This window comes from Triturus cristatus, chromosome 10 (genome assembly GCF_964204655.1).
Source record: "Triturus cristatus chromosome 10, aTriCri1.1, whole genome shotgun sequence".
NCBI classification, from domain to species: Eukaryota; Metazoa; Chordata; class Amphibia; order Caudata; family Salamandridae; genus Triturus; species Triturus cristatus.
In genome coordinates, this window is record NC_140593.1 from 306,162,385 (window position 1) to 306,178,046 (window position 15,662).

Below are 15,662 nucleotides of genomic sequence, written 5' to 3' on the forward strand. Positions count from 1 at the left end.
CCTGTGCACTTTAAATCACCCACACACACATCTGTGTTTAGGGTAGGTACCAAGAAGTAGAGGCCCCAATGACTGATTCTCAACTGCAGATTGAAGCCTGTAAAAAGTGACAAAGGGGCCAAGTAACTGACGAACAGTGTCCCTTTCAAATACCTAGTATAAAGGAAGTGTGATGTGCTCTGGATTTGAGGAGGGAGAAACTGTGCACATGGTCTGCATTCTTTACTTTTAGGAGGTAACTAAGACCATTCAGATGACTTAACTCCTGTTTCCATTTTCTAGGTTCCATGGTCACCCAGGACATTGCTTCCTACCACACACTGTTTCTTCTGGCAATTCTAGGAGGAATGGCATTCATACTTTTGGTTTTGCTGTGCCTTCTGTTGTACTATTGCAGGTAACGTTTTGCCTATTGTGTTGTTTGCTATTAATGACAGACTTCCTAAGTTGCATGGTTCTAATTCTCCTTGTGTTATTTATTAGGTTATTCTTTGAGACAACTTCTTGCCAGACTATTGTTTTTCCACAAATTCGTACTTAATGTACATACATAGGAGGGGATTTTGGTCAGTGGGCTTCATCCATTGTTCTGTGAAATTGATTCACTTCCTCTCACAACGGCATGTAACATGAGCAATGGGTCAACCCATCATGCTCATTGACTTCCTTCACTTTGAGTGACTGCACAAAGCATATGTACTTTGTTCACATCGATCTAAATAAAGTCCCTTTCTCTTCCTCAATAAAGCTGGTTCAAAGTGGGATTTCATTTAATTTATTATGTTTATTAACTTTAATAAGGGCTATTTGTTTTGCCTGCATGTCTGGTGTCCAGTTATTGATTTATTTTCCATCCCCGTTTTAAATTTGTTGTTGTAAAGTGTTTGTGACATTTTAACATTTTTGTTGGGTGAAAATTTATTATTTTTGTCTCCTTAACAAATAATCATAATTTTAAAGAACACATTAACAACTGAAATGCTTGTTTTAAAAAAAAAAAACGCAATGGTATTGTGGATATATCAGTGAATGATTTTAAAATTATTATTGCAATCGTATGGAAGTCACATTTAAGTGCTGGCATGTTTTTTTGTTTGTTTAACTTCTTACCGCAAAAAATACTCATGGTACTAACTTGTCAAGGATAGACCTACTGATTGGGCCAATGCTTATAACTATTTATTAATTTACTCATGATGATGTTAAACTAAGTTTGCATATTAAAAAAAGCAATTGGGAACCATGTGCTATTATCAAATTAGTAGTGTTTGTTTTCTGAGCGACTTCAGGGGATTGCTCAGCAATCAAACTTGAGGTCCCACTTACCAGGCAGACAGGAGTGCCACTTTGTGTTGCATCTCGTGCTTTTCCCTACACATAGGCAAATACACCATTCCTGAAAGGTATTACGCCCCTTAGAAGTGGTAATAGTAAATTGGAATATGGAAAGGCCTACTAAGATGTGGATTAGTCACCTCAACTCGTCCCCAAATTTTCTGATTGACAGTGGATTTATGTTGAGATATTGTGTCAATCAAATGGAGTGTGGAAATTGAAAATCAGTGCATAAACCATAATGGGAGTGACTCTGCAACCTTTTGGCATTTAATCTATTTTGAATGGTTTCTCAGTATTAGAGGTGTCAACTTTGAAATTCTTTAAGAAAAAAGCACTTTAATTGTAGTCATTGTTTGTGGAATGTCGAAATGTTATTGATTGAAAGTGTGAAACATGAAATTGGAAGTTTACTTTGTAGTCTGCCCTTATCAAGCTTTCAGCCACCTTGCCTCTCAGGAGCACCATATTATATCTTTAATGTTGCAGAAGAGCATCCTATCTTGAGAAGGACCTCCGACTGTCTTTATCAAGAAATCAACACATTTTATCAATAACTATAATTTAATGTATTTCCATGTACAAACATAACCATAATTAAAATTTACTGTCACCTAAATATTTTTAGTAGTATTTCAAATAACTCTAAACGTGAGGTTTAAAAAAAAAAAACATGTATTGCCCCTCTTCAGACCACAAACGTTAGTCTTAGGACCAACCATAAGGGGTCACCACATTCAGCTAAAAAACATACAGCGCAAACTTAGTGTTTTGAAACAATATAGTACGGTCTAATGGGGCCATGTATTCAGAGACTCAGGAGACTTACTGCAACTTTTTTCAAGTGTTCCTAGGGAGTTGCTGTGCTCACTGCAGCCTCACACCACGTATGGGGGAAAACAATTATCTTTGTCGTGCCCCTGTCCCTTCTAGGGGCACCACGAGGATCTATGACTTTATGTAAATAGCCCTTTTAGGTCATTATAGGGTGCTCCATTTCAGGAGCAGGGAATATGAAATGAGCATTTTTGGGTCCCCAAAGAGGAGCCCACCAGCTCTTTGCTTCCTACGGAGAGGGAGCTAACAATACAGATTATTTTATTTAGATTTTTTTTTTTGTGTGCCCCTACAACTTTAAATCATAGAGGGTTCTGGGTAAGGGCCCATAGTGGTTGTAACAATAAAGCTGTTAATAGTCTGATGAACCCTCATAAGTTTTCATTGTTAGAGAACGTACCAGACCTTCCTAGATCAGACATCATGTTAACAGTCTCAAAGTCCCAATCATCAGAATAGGTACTGGAGGTAATAAAGTCACTTAATGAAATTTTAAATAAATGTGGAATCTTCAGAATTTCTGTCGGGCCGAACATGTCGAAATCGGTTTTGTCCCAAACTATACCATCCTGTAGAGGAACGTCTGTGATCACTGTTGACAAGTCTCTTGCTTTACAATGGGAAGATTGATGTGGTTTTAAAAGTAAGTTCACATTTTTACTTTCGGTATCCATACAAATGTATCTGCCATTCATAAACACGCTAAGAGTCATTACCAAAGCTAGCCAAAGCAGAAAGAAAAATATTCCAGAAATAATCCATAGTTCAATCCATGGTGAAACTAGATAAGTGTCTTTCAGAAAATGAAAAAATTCTTGTACTTGTTGTTTGAAAGTTTTTAGAGCTGGTGTTTCAGGTTCACCTGGATCCTCAGAAAACATATCAAAGTTAATGAAGTAGCCAGAAGCAGTTTGGTCAATTGTTGGAATTTCATCAGGATTCATCGAAATCGCTGGAACCAGTTGATCACGTGTTACGTTTGTGTAGACAGGTGTATCTGGACGAACTGTTACTTGAGTTTCAAGAGGGATGAGTGCCATAGCGTTGTTACTTAGTCCTTCATCTATTACTGCTGAATTCTGGTTGGTTATGAGTCTTTCAGTCTGAACCTCTTGGATAGTAGCAAGAGGACGGCGTCTGCTAGTAGGTCTGAGTCCACGAGGCCTACTATTTAGTATCGGCCACATAGTGTGGTTTGATGAGGTCGATTGACACATATCTTCTCTCCTTTATTCCAGCAAGGGGCGGCAGAAGTACTGTTCTTGTTCCGTGGACGGCTAGGACAGGTACTGGTTGTCTGTAAGAAGGTCCAAATTCCTTTTTGTCCGCAATCTTCTCTCGACTAGATCCCCAACTTTTGGGATCCAGACAGGCCTTGCTGGGACTGCCGGATTTCCCCAGTGGTGGTTGGCTTCAGGAACACGTTGCTTTGTTTCGATCTTAGTTCATTAAGATTCTGTAAAACAGCCAAACAATCTTTGATATCAAAGGGTTTATTTTCCACCACTGTGCCTTTACAGTAAAGATCAGGAACCCACATCCTTGTCCCAAATAGGACCTCATATGGAGTGACCTCCCCCAGAGAACTTCTTGGCAAATTATTTAATGAGCGTTGGACCCCATAAAGATGTGGACCCACCCATCACCCGAACCTAATACTCTAGCTGTTATAGACTGCTTTATGTCCGGGTTTATCCTTTCCACACCAGAATTTCCCTCTTCCCTCAGGATGAAACGGAGAGGAGTACCGCAATGCTAGGCCCAAACTGGCAATGGCTTCTTTGTAAGCCCAAGAGCTAAACGCAGGGCCCTGGTCAGAATGTAGCGTGCCAATTGCGTATGTGCTGATAAAGACTTGCAAATCTTTAATAACCGTTCGAGCGTCAGCCGAGCGCTGAGGCCACATCCATAGGAACCTTGAGTACGAATCTACTGCGACCGTTATATGTTTATAGTTACCGTCCCTTTGCAAGGGACCGCAGTGGTCCAGGTAAACACAAGCTAATGGTTTGTCTGAAATCAACACGGGGGTCTGCGCAGGACGTTTCACTGTGGAGACTTTCATCTGTTGGCATATTTCACATTCCAAAATATAGTTTTTGGTCTGTTTCCTAATGCCAGGCCACCAATATCGTTGTTTTAGTAAAGATACTGTTGCAGAAACACCTGCATTGGCAGAGGCTATCCCTTCATGTGCTACTAGGATCAGTCCTAATCTACGTTCCATGTTTGGAATTACCCTATCCCCCACTCCAGGGATTTGAGCAAAAGAAATGCTGTTCGCATCAATTACATATGAGTACTTGAGTGGAAATTTTCTTTGGTAACACTGCACCACTGCCTTTGCTTGAAGCATTGACAGCCAACAATATCTCACTGTCTATTCTCTGTTTTGAACGAGTGATCGCAGCTATGGAAGCCGTCTGAACAGTCCCCTTTGCGGCTTCATCAGCCAATGAATTCCCTGTAACGTGAACGCCATCACGTTGATGACTCAGCGTGTGTATTACGTGAGCTTTTGGTAGTTCGTTTCTCAACTGAACTACTTGTTCCCAAATCGTTTTAGGCTTTATTATGCAACCTTTTGCATCTTTGAATCCGTTTTCAAGCCAATTCTGTAAATATTCATTATATGACTGGACACAGTAAAAGAAATCGCACACTATAAGTGTGGGGAATTCGCAATCTGTATTCTCAAGTGCCAGTTTGAATGCTTGTAGTTCAGCTCGCTGAGCTGTACAATCTCCTAGAGATTGAGTTTTAGTGACCATTGGTCGGAAATTACCATCACGCATGCGACCTTTAACAATTGTGCATGCTGTCCTGTAAGCTTGCTTACTCTCTGTAGCAGGTTGTGCTGATACGTCAGTATAAATTATAAATTTGTACTGATCGAGAGGCAGAATTTCAGTGGGCAGAGGACATTCATATTCATATTGCAGGAACGCTTGTGTTTTTAAATCAGGATCAAAAACATATTCAACATCTGTTGCAGCAAGAGAATTAACCCATTGTATCCATCTAGGATGTAAAGCTTTTGCATTTAGAATGCTCGCTTTTGTAACCGCCTCTAAGGCTGGTACCACAGTCACAACAATAATGTGTTTCCCCTGAGCTAGAACTCTTTCTTTTGCTACAGTGGTTTGAACTGCTGTCAGTATCTTTTCTGTTGAAGTGAAGCGCATTTCTGCTTGTGTATACAAATGTGAATTGTATGCTATTGGTACTTTTTCACCCTCATTAAATGTTAAATAGGTGAATCCGCATTGACCCGAAATTATTCGGATCACTAAATTGCATTTATTTACGTGTGTTTGTAGGTGATTTGTTGCTAACATGTTAGCTTGGAGTGAACGCAGGATGTCTGTGTGTTCTTGTGTCCAATGTTTTGTTGAAAAATCAGGTTTGATTAATTCGTAGAGGTTTAACCCTTTCTGCGTAATTCAGAACGTAAGTTCTTCCAAAATTTAAAAAACCCAAGATGGATTGTACATTTTTCAGCGTTTTTGGAGGTTGGAGCAGCGCACACTTTTCTAAAAAGTTAGCTGCCAGGCTCTTGCCTTCACTTGAAAGCTTATGTTCGAGGCATATGAGCTGCATATTACACTCCTGTAAAGTCTTTGTAAGTCACGAGGTCGGTGACTCCTCCTTTGGATCGTATTGCGCATGGGCTTCGGCTCCATCCTCAGATTGTTTTTTTCCGCCATCGGGCTCGGATGTGATCTTCACGCTCCGGTTCCGAACAGTTTTCCAGTTCAATCAACGCGCAATCCTCACCCCAATTTGCGGTATTGTTTCGATCGCGATCTCCACAATCGACGCGGCTCTCATAGATCAAGACCTTCCATTCCAGTCGTCGATGCCGGCCTTCGGGCCTACCCAAGCTCCGGTCTTGGCTCATGGAAAGGACTCCCTTAAAGAAGTGCCCTCGATGTGGGTCCAAATTCCCCCACACCGATCTCCACGAAGCATGTAATCTCTGCCTCTCCCCTGAACACGAGGCTCGAGACTCTCCGGCGTGCAAGTCCTTCCGGTCCAAGAAAACGATTCGAGACCGAAGAGCAAGAAGGACCATGGCGCACTCGTTGACGGCGATTCCAGATGACCTCTTCGGAGAGGGCGTCGACGCTCCAGAAGAACACCACACCGACGAGAGCCTCGTCAGTGCTTCCGAAGCAGACGATTCTGATGTGGAGGACATCACTCCGGCACAGAGGGTCGTGAGTACCAATTTGCCCCCCCCCCCCACACCCTCGCCGGCACCGAAAAAGGCTTCGGTCACGCCTTCGCCTCCGGGCCTAGGTAAGACCAAAGACACTGCTTCCCACACAGCTCCTTCGGGAGCGGTAAAGAAGCCGATTAAGCCTACCGGCGGCTCGGGCTTGAGCCAGCCCACCGTCAGTGCCGACAAATACTCCTCCGCACCGACACGGAGAAAGAAAATGGCCTCCTCTTTGGCACCGAGCCCCATACCGAAACACTTGGTGCCGAAACCCGGTTCCACCTCCTCGGTACCGAATCCATCCCCGGAACCGACAAAAGCACACAAAGCCACCGGCACCGACATCTCGATGCCGAAACACATCTCGGCACCGACCAAACAAAAAGCCCTTTCTAAGCCGCATACTTCCAAACAGGACACTAATGCCAGAAAACCAACGGCCCCGACACCCTCGGCGCCAACGGATAAACCACCTTCAGAAGAACTCTTTACACCAGATCCCTTGCAAAAGACATTGACCAAGGATCCCAAAACCAGACATTTGATGCTCAGCAGCAAAAAGAGACAGCTGGAAAAACCTGCCCCAGCACCACCTCCAAAGAGGAAGGACTCTGCTACCTCACCTTTCAGAATGCCTTCCCCACCTCTTCGTCCCCTGCCACCTTCTCCCCCTCCACCTTCTCCTTCTCCTTCTCCACCCCCTCCTCATCATTCCCCCAACACCCCCTCCGGATGATAATGATCATGACGACACATATGATGACATGGGGGACGTGCCCCATGATTTACCTACAGGGGACCCTACTCCCACAGGCTCCCCAGACCCATCGGACAACTATAACATCCCCAACATCCCTAACGTCCCACAAGATGATCTCTATCCTTCAAGACCATCCCCACCAGAAGACTCATTGGGGTGCAACCATTTACTCCAAAGGGCTGCACACTATCACAGGGTAGATCTCCATACCGACCCCGTGGTGGAGGATTTCCGCCTCGATACTTTCGACACCACGCATAGGGCCACCTCCATACTGCCCATGTTCAAAGGAGTTGGAAAACATGCGCCAGAGGTCTTTAAAGACCCAGTCAGAGCCAGGGTCATTAACCCGCACATTGACAAAAAATACAAAGCCGCCCCTACAGATCCCTCCTACATCAGAGGGCCAGCACAGCTAGATTCACTGGTAGTGTCCACTGCATGGAAGAGGGCCAACTCCCAGGCGAAGCACCACCACCTGACAAAGAGTCAAAACTCTGGGACGCATCCGGCAAGCGCACTGCATCACAAGCTGCCAATATATGGCGTATCTCCAATACACAAGCGTTACTGGCTAGATATGACAGGGCCCATTATGACGAGTTAGAAGCCATAATGCAACACCTCCCTGACAAATACAAAAACAGGGCAAACTAGTTAATTCAGGAGGGCAAAACCATCACTAATACCTCCATCCGTTGTGCCCTAGATGCAGCAGACACCGCCTCCAGGGCCATCAATACTAGCGTCCTCCTCCTCCGTCGCCATGCCTGGCTCGGGATCTTAGGATTTAAACACATACATACACTCGGGCCATTTTCACATGGTAACACTTCGGCAGGTACTTCCCCTGCTCTCCCAAAACGACTTCCTCACCACTTTAGACCTAAAAGACGCTTACTTCCACATTCCTGTACATCACGCTCACAGGAAGTTCCTCAGATTCATAGTGGACAACCAACACTACAAAATTCAAAGTACTCCCATTCGGAGTCACAACAGCACCACGGGTATTCACCAAGTGCCTAGCAGTCGTGGCAGCACACCTCAGGAGACAACACATCCATGTCTTCCCCATACCTAGACGACTGGCTAATAAAAGCCAGCTCATACAACCAGTGTGTACAACACACACCTGCCACTATCCAGCTACTTCACCAACTGGGCTTCACGGTAAATCATGCAAAGTCCCATCTGCAACTGCCCCACGTAAAACAATACCTCGGCGCCACCATAGACACCTCAAAAGCGCTAGCCTACCCCAGTCCGGCCAGGATCACAAGCATTCAGGCTCTACGCGCAAAATTTACAGCACAACACTCCCTTCCAGCTCGAGTGTTTATGCAACTAATCAGGATGATGGCCTCTTGCATATTCATAGTACCTCACGCAAGACTCCATATGCGTCCTCTCCAAGAGTGCTTAGCACGCCAATGGAACCAGGCCCAAGATCAATTAACAGATCTGGTGTTGGTAGACGGTCGTACCCATCGCACTCTGCAGTGGTGGACCACCAATAACCTTGCCAAAGGGTGACTGTTCCTGGACCCGGTTCCTCAGATAATACTGACAACGGACGCATCGCTCTCAGGCTGGGGAGCTCACCTGTTACATCACACCATGCAGGGCAGATGGACACCTCAACAAACTCCACATCAACCATCTGGAGTTACTAGCGATATTCTTAGCCCTGAAATCCTTCCAAACACAGATTTCAGGCAAGGCAGTCCTAGTCCGCACAGACAACATGACAGCCATGTATTACATACAAAAACAAGGCGGCACACACTCCACAGCTCTCTCAGCTAGCACAGAGCATATGGAGATGGGCCATACCCCAGAAAATCTTTCTCCTGGCCCAACATGTCCCAGGAGTCCAAAACACTATGGCCGATCTACTCAGCAGAGAGGCACAACAGATCCACGAGTGGGAACTACATCCACAGCAGACGGGCACAACAGATCCACGAGTGGGAACTACATCCACAAGTTCTTCACCCATACTTTTAACTGTGGGGGCATCCACAGATAGACCTCTTCGCCACCCACGAAAACGCCAAATGCCCAAGCTTCGCCGCCAGATATCCACACCCATTGTCCAAAGGAAATGCGATATGGATGAACTGGTCAGGCAGATTTGCGTACGCTTTTCCGCCTCTCCCACTCATTCCATTAGTGGTGCGCAAACTACAACAACACTCCCTCACTCTCATACTAGTGTAGTGAAGATCGTTATCTATATATGTACAATGCTAAGTTAGCACAACCGCGTTAGATGTTAGAAAGCCATCTTGCCGCTTTTGCTGCTTTTGCACACGACACTGTAGTCACATGTTATTAAATTGCGAAATGCTTACTCGACTTTGCTTCACATGAGAACTGTCTGTTGTTCACATCCCAAACAGTGAGCAGCGACCTTGGTCTGTACACAGTGTAAAGAAACAGTCTGGGTCGCTAGATGGTGCATGTTGTTGAGTTCAGGTCGATCGGCCCACTAGTTTAGCCATAACCCGCACGCAGCTGCAAATACCTGAAAGTCGGGTGCTTTTAATATTGCAGTGTTACATGTTTTCATTACATTCGGAAGAAGAGCTTTCCCAGGAGCAGAGCATAGCTGATCCTGTGATGTGATCTCACTGAGCTGATCTTTACGGTATGGGGTTCCCCATACAAGCCTAGAGACCTGTTACTAGTCTAATAATAATACTATTAGTTTGCTAGAGAAAGGAAGGTGGCTTAGATCCACTGTCATTTTAGTATGATTACTCCTTTCATTTTCTATAGTATTGTAACTATGCTGATGGTTTTGATTTTAATCGTTTGTCTGCTTATGTTAGCCAAACTGCTGCATCTTAGGACACGAGGTTTATAAAATAAACTCTTTAAACTTTTACCGTGTCTGTTTATTCTGTTGTGGACTGGTATGAGAATAATTACAAAAAGGTATTTCTGATTCCCACCATTCCTGAGAAATATACTAAGTCGCTTGTTCTGGGTTGTCTGTACATTGGGACCGCCGAGCGAAACCTCGGATAACGAATGGGACACTGATGCTGGCCGGATAAGGGGTTCTGGGTTCTGAGGTGAGTTTTTGGTACACCACAATTCACTGAGGGCCTGGGTTCCTGCGCATAGTTCTGTGCATAAGCAGAATCCCTGCAACATGGCGCACCTAACGTTTGGTCTATTGATTTTAAACGCCTTAGTAGTGCTTCTATTAGTCCACAACACCCTCACTCTGGTTTCCGGATAACGGGAGTGACGGTTTAACCTACCTGTGTTTTCACTAATAGGTTCCTTCAAGCTTGATCATTAAAAAGGTTATTTTTTCTGAACCCCAGTGCTACTGTTGATATAGTTGATACTCTTTAGTGTGTCCTGATGGCGGTTGACATAGCCGCGCATAGCTGTGCACCTCTGCGCCGTCATTTGACGATGTATGGGGTGCCGGATGATGGGATGGCTGTAATTTTTGTGGTAAGCGCTGATGCGTCATACCCGTATGAGTTGTTTTACTCATGGGTGACTTTTCCGGCGGTAGATGACGATGATACGTTTCATACCTATACTGCCACACAGCTGCCTGCGGTCTATACCCAATATAGGACACAAGAAATTCCAATCTCAGCCTGGCAGCATACTATTTGGTTTAATGGCGCCCTTCCCCATGCGGTTGCACCGGCGAGAATGGGCACGTTGTCTGTTGTAGGGGCCACCTGGCCGGTGCTGGCCGGCTTTACGACTCATCCCTGCTATCTCACGGTGGCGGTGGCTGAGTTGCGTGTACTACACACAGCCCTGATTACGGTCCATAGGGCTTTAGTGCAGTACGTGTCACGCAACGTGCAGGTGGGGGCACCTGCTGTTGCGGGACAACCTACGGACCTCCACGCGGTGGTTATTAGTCCTGTTATGGTTAATTCGGTGGTCGGCAAGCGCCCCCAAAGTAAGGATGAATTTCCTTATTGGCTTGCTGAGAAATTTGACCAGTTGGAAGCGGTTTTTCCAAATACATCTCCTGTGGAGAAACACCGGATCCTCACCATTACTTTGCCTAAAGACCTGGTCCCGGATATGGCCGATTGTGACTACTGGGGTAAGGTCTTTGCCGCGACCTATTCGAAGTGCTATGGCACTCCGTCTATGTCTGTGCTACCATCCGTCATCAAAAAGGTTCAGGAGAATCATGGTGCGGAGGCTGCTATTGAATTGGGAATGAGGCTTGTCGACAGCTTCGATGTGGTATGCTCCATGGTAATGGGCAACCTCAAAGGAGATGCCATGCAGTTCCAAGTTGCAAATATGATGGACCGCGTGGATGACCTCGACAAGCCCAAAGAGTTCGCTAAAGTAATTGTGAAGGCATATAGGACCGTGGGTCATAGTGCCTTGGGTGTAAAACCGACTGTGATCATTCCTGATATAGTGCAGCAAACTAAGGTGAGCTCGTCTACAAAAGACGAACGCCCCAACTTTCCTAAGCAAAGTTGGAGAGCTAAGAAACAGGGGAAACAGCAACAGACACAGGGTTCACGTCCTGCCTCACCGGTACAGTCGTCTACCGAACGCACATATGATCTGCACGGTCGATCTCGTATTAAGTCGCCTGATAGATTTCAGGTTTCTGAACAACGCTCTCCTCGTTCTTCACAGGACACATCTGCTTCACAATCCGGTGGCGGAGACCGTGGGAAAGGAAGGGGTGCTCAAAGTCGTGAGCAACCCCGCCAGTCGGACGGCAAAGGCAAGCAGGACGAATCTGCGCGTCAAAGACCCCCGTTTCAAAAGAAGAAAGTTGCAGCGCTGACAGCGAGGTATGCCTCAGATGGTACGGACGCAGCTTCAGAACCTGACATGGGCGCTAACGCTGCTAGACAGCGCGGCGGAAGTTACAGTAGTGCGACAAGCACTGCGTCCATATCGGGTGGCGACAGCAACTGATATATTCGTGAATATTGAAACTGCTGATACTCGGGTGTCTCCCCCTGATAGACTGTATAATATAGTCATTCAAATTGAAGGTGACATACAACGTACAATTCAAGGTTTTTTTTTTTTGGCATAATCTGACCACTTCCTATGATATTCTATTGGCGGAGGCAGATTGGCCTCCGGCTTTCATTTTAGATGCTCCTAGAGGGGAGGAAGTAATCCTTCCGTCCTTTGCGCACACAGTGCCGAAGGTCCAAGCTAAAAAGTACGCAGAGGAATGGGCTCAGGTGCTAGCACCTGCGTTATATCGAAAACAGGTTGGCTGGGATAAATTGTCTCCCGGCCATTAGATTCCGTTGCGGACTACGCCCCAACCTCAACACCCCATGCGTCACGAAGCTAGACCTCACATCGCGTCGATCCTTAAACAATTGGAATATCAAGGAGTAATCGAAACATGTGTGTCACCTATGAATAATCCTTTGTTCACTGTGACGAAGCCTGACGGGTCGTACCACCTAGTTTTTGATTACCGGCACCTAAACTCTCCTTGCCGGACATGTGCAGTACAAAACGCCCACAGTTCGGCTCTCGTCGATAGTCTTGTGAGAAAAAGGTTTAAAACCACACTTGACATTTCCAATGGCTTTTACAGCCATAACCTGTCCTCTCTTAGTAGTGAGTGGACGGCGTTCACCTCGGGTGGCAAACAAAAACAATTCAAAAGATTACCAATGGGCTATAAGAACAGCCCTGGAGTCTTTGCCGCTCGCGTGGTCTCTCTCTTAGAGGGTGTAGACCCTGATGCGTACTCATATGTGGATGACATTTATCTCACAGATGACGAGTTGGACCCGCATCTCCGTCGCGTTGATCGCTTTATTGTTTTGTTTGCAGACTTCGGTTACAAATTCAACTTTGCGAAGTCTCACATTGCGGAATATACAGTGTTGTTCTTGGGGTACAAACTCAACAATGAAGGTCGAGGATTGGCTCCGCACTTTCTAGAGAAGTGCGCATGCCTCCGTGCTCCTACGTCACTGAAGAAATTACAATCTCTGCTGGGTTTTCTGAATTTCGGTCGAACTTGCATCCCGGATTATGCCCAGCGTATCAAGCTGCTTTATGCCTTGGTACAACCTACTTTTTCCAAATCTTGTTGGCTGCCAGAGCATTCAGCTATATTGCAGTCATTGCTAGCTGATCTTCTTGCTTCAAAATACTTACTGACGCGTGATAACCACACTAACCTGGTCATAAGAATCGTGCCCGGCGCAGTTGGTTTCACATACTTAACATTCAATGAGGGCGACACCGTCCCCATTGCTTACAAATCACACTTGTACACTTCGGCTGAACTGCGATTTTCCGCTGTCGAGAAAGTTCTGACGGCTGTGCAGATGGCGATTCTGAAAGAACGAGCGCTATCGCAGGGTAAACGCATGTTGGTGGTAACACCATATCCTGCCCTTGAGGCGGTGACAAAAGCAAGTGTACCAAATTCTAAGGCTTTGCATCCAAGGTGGATACAATGAGCCACTTCCTTGACATTGCCGGACGTCACATATATCTTTGACGTGGCACTTCAAACTCAGGAGTTTTTGCAGTATGAATTCGTTCATCCGGCTCCTCTGTCCTTGCGCCCGCTCGAGGATTACCATTGTGTCATTTACACTGACGGTTCTGCGCATCCGGCAACTGGTTCAAAGCCCGCCTATTCAGCGGCTTGCGCAATTGTGGTCGGTACTTTCGTAAATGGTGAATTCCAGTCCGATGTTGTGCATACGCAGTCATTGGGTGATTGTACCGCGCAGTTGGCGGAGCTTCGTGCTCTAGTGCTAACACTAGAGTTTGCTGATCCCCGAGTTACTACCCTTATAGTTAGTGACTCCTTTTATTATGTTCAATCTTACAATGACAATCTGCATTTTTGGTCTCAGAATGACTACCATGATTCCAAAGGTAGCACGATTAAGCATAAACTGCTTTGGGTTCGAGTGGCAGATCTTAAAGAACGTCTGCCTCTCGTGAATGTAATTCACACTCTTGGTCACCAACGAGTTGGTATCCATGCTGTCGGCAACAGCCTGGCTGACGAGGCAGCTAAAACAGCAGTGGCAACATACTTGGTAGCAGCAGTTACAAGATCCAAAAGTAAGATCGATGATGACATCTTGGCAGCTATTGCTGCTACAGAGCAGGGAACAAAATTTCCGAGAGGGTTCCCTGCTAGTTACCATTATCGCTTAAGTCCTGATAAAGTCCCATTAGTGAGGATTAATGACGTTGGTGACAGATTGATTCCCAACGTGGACGGCAAACCTTCTTTGATATTAGCGTCTCACGAGGGCATGGCGTCCGCGCATGCCGGCGTTGCAGCTACTGTATCTCTGCTACAACAACGTTACTGGTGGTGCGGTTTGTATAAACAAGCCAGAGCTTATGTTATTAATTGTGACATTTGCCAGCAGATTAAACCTTCAACTGCGGCGCGCCCACCACAAACTCAGTTGTACATATCTAATAAGCCAATGGGTTGTGTTTATTTAGATCATTGCGGTCCATTTACCTCTGATACTGCGTACAAATACATCTTGGTTGCAGTTGATTCGTGCACACGTTTTCTGTGGGTGTGGCCACAAAGGAGTGCTGATTCTCGCACTGTCATAAAAGATTTGCGTGTCTTTGTTGGAAGTTTTGCATGTGGTACCTTTCATTCTGATCAGGGCCCTGCGTTCGCCTCTAAGGCGTACAAAGAAGCCATGAGAAATGTGGGGGTCCAAGTCAAATTTTCGTCTCGATACCGGCCTGAGGGTAATAGTGTAGTGGAGCGAATAAACCGTGACTTAAAGCAATCTTTGACGGCCAGAGTTTTAGGTACTGGCCGGAACTGGCTAGCCCACTTGTATGACGTGCAACGTGCACTAAATAATCTCCCTAGAAGGTCTCTGGGTGGGCGAACCCCATACATGATGCTCTTTGGTGTCCGAATGTTTGTCCCAGACCTTGATGGTATAGACATGGCGGCGTTAGCCGCAACCTTTGACGTAGATGAACACTGTGCTGTATTGCAGAATCTTCAAGAAGCCAGAGACAGTCTAGCGAAGGAACACGTACCCTCCTCATCTGATGCTGCGCTTCAGGTTCCGGTAGTCGGCTGGCTTCCTCGAGTTGGTGATCTGGTCCGTGAGAAGGTGGAGAACAAGAAGGAGTTCGGCCCCTCTTATCGTGCACCGGTTTCAGTGCTTGGAGTACAGGGTACTAGAACAGTCATTTTACCTCCACTTCCTGGTCGAAAGGATAACAGGTACATCTCAATTGACAATGTCCAGCTACAGCGAGTGGCCGATTCTTCTTAGTATGACTCCGGCAGTTTCTTGCCCCTCGATGCTGAGAAATTCTGTTGTGGCCCGAGCTTCTAACACAGTGCCTGATGTTGCCATCGAGATGCATACCGTTACTGGTCCCTTATTGCCACCAACACCTAGTGGTCCGCCTGAAGATGTTGAGTATGCTTATCCTGCGGATGTTACCTTGCCTGTTTTACAATCCACCACAGTTGCCCACTCACAAGAC

At 45.9% G+C, this 15,662-nt stretch overlaps 1 protein-coding gene across 2 annotated transcripts in view; it reads left to right on the forward strand.

Moving 5' to 3' along the window:
• Positions 1–15,662, forward strand: part of FAM171A1 (family with sequence similarity 171 member A1) — a 343,848-nt gene that overhangs the window by 304,949 nt on the left and 23,237 nt on the right. For both annotated transcript variants that reach the window (XM_085631254.1, XM_085631255.1), the window contains exon 7: positions 283–397. In XM_085631254.1, the coding sequence (XP_085487380.1) occupies positions 283–397 (115 nt within the window). The remainder of the gene's footprint in view (positions 1–282; positions 398–15,662) is intronic.